This window comes from Orycteropus afer, unplaced genomic scaffold (genome assembly GCF_000298275.1).
Source record: "Orycteropus afer afer isolate SDZICR_OR568_19922 unplaced genomic scaffold, OryAfe1.0 scaffold00006, whole genome shotgun sequence".
Classification (NCBI taxonomy): Eukaryota; Metazoa; Chordata; class Mammalia; order Tubulidentata; family Orycteropodidae; genus Orycteropus; species Orycteropus afer.
The window spans coordinates 21,884,434-21,885,569 of record NW_006921593.1 but is presented as its reverse complement, the minus strand read 5'-3'; the positions used below and the strand labels follow the sequence as shown (position 1 = coordinate 21,885,569).

Below are 1,136 nucleotides of genomic sequence, written 5' to 3'. Positions count from 1 at the left end.
GGGGCGCCCTCACCCCCCAGAGCCGGCCCCAGGGCAGTCGCGAGGCCCCGCTCACCTGCAGGCTGAGGGGCACACATTGATTCCGTGTCTCCCTGGGGTTTTATTCCATCACCTGTGTTTATGCTGCGTCTATGAATTATAGGTTTTGGCTTAGCACCTGAAGCAGGGGGCATCATACCTGGTTCCTGGGTGTGGAAGTAGCAGGAGGACTCTCACAACTGGAGCCCGCCTGGGTCTATGTGTCTTCTAGCCGCAGACCCTCGTCCTGGGTGACACTGGCATGGCCGCATCCGTCGCTGCTTTGGGCAGAGGGACAAGGCTGAAAGCAGTGTGGGCGGGGCTGCTGACAGCTACCTGAGAAGCAGGCGTCGGTCAGGGTTGTCGGACCGAGGGCCCAGCGCTCGGTGCCAGGTGGGAAGCCAGTGTTTTGTGCTGTTGGTGTGTCCCTGCTGTCCCAGGACACCCCCACGGGGGCCCGGACATGGTCAGGGCCTTGTCAGAAAGCAGTCTGAACCCCCTGAGTTCCCACCCAGCTCAGCACCTTGCTGGCCTCTCCAGCCCCCTGCCACCTCCCCTGCCACCCACCCCCAGCACAGCCTGCCACGCCTCCACTGGGCTCCTCTGTCCCCGAAGGGGCTGACGTGAGCACTTTCCCAGTTGTCATTGGGGATACTTGGTCACTGCTGTGGCACTTCACAGGGACACGTGTGTCAGGTCCGGACACTCCTTTCCCACATCGGAAGTGGTGGCCACTTGTGACACCAGCAGCCCATGGGGGCCAAAGGCTGTCTGTCTGCTGAGCAGCCTGTCCTGAGGGGACTGATGGCCGTCTCTTCAGCCAGGAGTGTGGCCACACTCCTGCTCCCAACGGACCTCTCGTGTTGACACGTCTTAGTTCATGTTTGGGAAACAGCGTGGTGGGGGCCGCTGACCTCCTCTCACGTCACAAGGGGGAGAATCTCCATCCATAGCATTGGCCCAGGCCGATTCCTCTGAGGCAGACGTCAGACATGCCTCTACCTTTCTGCCAGTTCTGTCACCAGCAGTCCCTCCCAGGGCCTCTCTCCTTCTCAGCAGGTTCAGTAATTCATTGCAATGGCCACACACGACTCACAGACCACACTCACAGCTATGAC

At 60.8% G+C, this 1,136-nt stretch overlaps 1 protein-coding gene across 1 annotated transcript in view; it reads left to right on the top strand.

The window, feature by feature from the left end:
* Positions 1 to 1,136, top strand: part of MLPH (melanophilin) — a 36,469-nt gene that overhangs the window by 19,103 nt on the left and 16,230 nt on the right. Inside the window, exon 4 of the mRNA XM_007943620.1 lies at positions 592 to 641. Within this exon, the coding sequence (XP_007941811.1) occupies positions 592 to 641 (50 nt within the window). The remainder of the gene's footprint in view (positions 1 to 591; positions 642 to 1,136) is intronic.